The sequence below is a fragment of the Sinocyclocheilus rhinocerous genome, unplaced genomic scaffold (genome assembly GCF_001515625.1).
Source record: "Sinocyclocheilus rhinocerous isolate Xijiao unplaced genomic scaffold, SAMN03320098_v1.1 scaffold26133, whole genome shotgun sequence".
Taxonomy (NCBI): domain Eukaryota; kingdom Metazoa; phylum Chordata; class Actinopteri; order Cypriniformes; family Cyprinidae; genus Sinocyclocheilus; species Sinocyclocheilus rhinocerous.
This window is the reverse complement of record NW_015656941.1, coordinates 456-3472: the sequence shown is the minus strand read 5'-3', so window position 1 is coordinate 3472 and position 3017 is coordinate 456. Positions and strand designations below refer to the sequence as shown.

Genomic DNA, 3017 nt, shown 5'->3' with positions numbered 1-3017 from the left:
AATTGTGATCAACTCCGAGAACTAATAAGGCAAGAATGGATCACCATCAGTCAGGATTTGGCCCAGAAGCTAATATCCAGCATGCCAGAGCGAATTGCAGAGGTTATGAAGAACAAGGGTCAACACTGTAAGGATTCCCTTTCGAAAGGGAACTCCACGCTGCGTCCTCCAGCATGACCGGTGTCTGAAGCATGAATTAAAAAACGACAATGAACTTGACATTGGCAGGCGGCAGTCTATGACGTAAACAATAAAGCGACTGCGGGTATAAAAGAGCACCTGTGGAATACGTCATCTGTCTTCAAGCCTTGTGTACGGAAGCACATGCGTTTGACTCACAGACTACTAGAGCAGAGGTAAAGCTTGTCTGTACTCAAGTTTTTAGTCAGCGTTTGCATGAGCATGTTCACCTCTCGAGGGAGTTGAACAAGCGATGTATTCGAGGCAGTTTCTGTTCTCGCTTGATTGTTGAGGGAATTTGGTGTTTGAACAGAGTGTGTTTGGCTCTCGGGGGAGATAAATGCACGCTGGGAGATGCGATCGAGTTGAGAATGCCTCGTATGCTTGATTCTCTTTGAAAAGGTTGAGAATTGAGCGCCTCCCACCCGCGTTTCGGGTCTCGCGGCTGCCGAAGTAGTTAGTCAGACTGATCACGGGGATTGTAGGCGGGGCATGGAAGGAATCTGACGAAGAGTGCTTTCTCTTTCAGAATTCCTTTTTGTTTCTGTTTTAAGTTATTAAAACAGAATGAGGAACTGTGTAATGTAAGATATCGATTGTAGTTTATGCCCCTCTGGTATCTACATTATTGGTGAAGCAGGAGGCTCCAGGCTTGGTGTAATAGCAAGTTTTTTGAGTTGATAGGCTTTTGAGCCTCCTCATCCTCTCAGCCCAGGTACGTGCATTTAGGTTGAGCATTGTTTCTGCTCCTCTCGCCTAGAGAGTTATATTGAGCACTCTGCTCCCTAGAATTTTAGTTTGCAGTTATGTCGGGTTGTGAGGCTCTCTGTGAGCCTCCCTGATCAGCTGTTCTTGAGCCTGGTAGCTCCCCTCCCTTTGAGGGTCGCTATGCTGAGATCACAGTTCCCTAGTGTTCTCTCAAAAGAGCTCTGTTCTGTGGCTGTATTAGGTTGTTAGGCTCTTGTGGGCCTCCTTGATAAGCCACTCTTCAGGTCAAGCTTTCGAGTACTCCCCTCACTTGAGGGTCTTCGTACTGAGTACGCTGCTCCCTAAGGGTGGAGGACATGATAGCATGGTTAGTACTCCTAGCTCAGTATTCTAGCTTTTGAGTCGTTATGCAGTGTACTCCGCTCCCTAGAGCTCCGCTGTCTCGGGCGTTGAGTGTGGCTAGGTCTCCTCTCGAGTTAGAGAGTAGTTATGCTGAGACCTCCACTTTTAAGATCTCCTCAACTAGGGCTGAGTGTTGTTAGGCTTCCTCTCATTTAAGAGAGACATTCTGCTGAAGCCTCCGCTCTCCAGAGCTCTGCTTAGGCAGTACTATTAGGCTCTATTGTGAGCCTTGCTAACTGTCTCTAGCGTTGAGTGTAGTCAGGTCTCCTCTCGTTTTAGAGAGTCGTCATGCTGAGACCTCCACTTTAAAGAGCTTCTCAACTAGGGCTGAGTGTTTTTAGGCTTCCTCTCATTTAAGAGAGTCATTCTGCTGAAGCCTCCGTTCTCCAGAGCTCCGCTTAGGCAGTTTTATTGTGTAGGCTCTTTCTTTGAACCTCACTAACTGTCTCTAGAGTTGAGTGTAGTCAGGTCTCCTCTCGTTTAGAGAGTTGTTATGCTGAGACCTCCACTCTTAAGAGCTCCTCGTCTAGGGCTGAGTGTTGCTAGGTTTCCTCTCGTTTTGGAAAATCTTCCTACTGAAGCCTCCACTCTCCAGAGCTCCTCTTAAGCAGTACTATTAGTATGTAGGCTCTATTGTGAGCCTTGCTAACTCACTCTTGCGTTGAGTGTAGTCAGGTCTCCTCTCGTTTTAGAGAGTCGTTATGCTGAGACCTCCACTTTAAAGAGCTTCTCAACTAGGGCTGAGTGTTGTAAGAGCTCCTCAACTAGGGTTGAGTGTTGTTAGGCGCTTCCTCTCATAAGAGAGTCATTCTGCTGAAGCCTCCACTCTCCAGAGCTCTGCTGAAGCAGTATTAATATGTAGGCTCTTTCTTTGAGCCTCACTAACTGTCTCTAGTGTTGAGTGTAGCCAGGTCTCCTCTCGTTCTAGAGAGTTGTTATGCTGAGATCGCCACTCTTAGAGTTCCATACTTTGGTGGGTGAGCTAGTCTATGATGTTGGCGAGCTTTGAGCCTGCCTGTAGAGGTTTGTAGCTCGGGTTCTGGCCACAGCGATTTCGCTGGGGCAAGGAGGATGTTCCTTGAGTCTTTGACTTAAGGAATTGTGAGTTGACAATGGCACACACAAAGTTTGGTGTCAATATGTCAAAGCTTTGCAGGGATACGGCCTCCGAGTTATTTTGGCATCATGCTTTAAATTTGTAGCGGCGCTATATGAAAATGGTTTCGCCTAATGACACAAAATCCACAACTGTTTGCCAGAATGGTCTGAAGATCATCGGAGTCAAATTTTGTGAAAATTGAACCAACGGTCTAGGAGAAGTTCGAAAATGTAGCTTTCCAACATTAATCAAAATGGCAGACAGGAAGTTCAACCAACTATGGCAAAATGGCTATGTATGTTCTTGGCATAATAAAAAAAAGGAATATTTTGAGACCAGTTTCAGTACAATAGGCTAATACAATCAAAAGTTACTAACATTTTTGTACATTTCATTTATAATGGTTAATGGTTTATTACTTTTGACCAATAGGTGGCGCTGTTACCAAATTGATGTGGCGTGGTCAGTGAGAGGAGACAATGGCACATACAAAATTTAGTGTCAATATGTCAAAGCTTTGCAGAGATACAGCCTCAGATGCAGTTACATTTACATTTACATTTATTCATTTAACAGACGCTTTTATCCAAAGCGACTTACAATTGGGGAATACATCAAGCGATTCATC

At 45.2% G+C, this 3017-nt stretch overlaps 1 protein-coding gene across 1 annotated transcript in view; it reads right to left on the bottom strand.

Annotated features, from left to right (window-relative positions):
- The window catches only part of LOC107720835 (serine/threonine-protein kinase SULU-like), a 13825-nt gene extending 12579 nt beyond the window's left edge, over positions 1-1246 (bottom strand). The window contains exon 1 of the mRNA XM_016528670.1: positions 1199-1246. Coding sequence (XP_016384156.1) covers positions 1199-1246 — 48 coding nt within the window. The remainder of the gene's footprint in view (positions 1-1198) is intronic.
- Positions 1247-3017: the final 1771 nt, after the last annotated feature.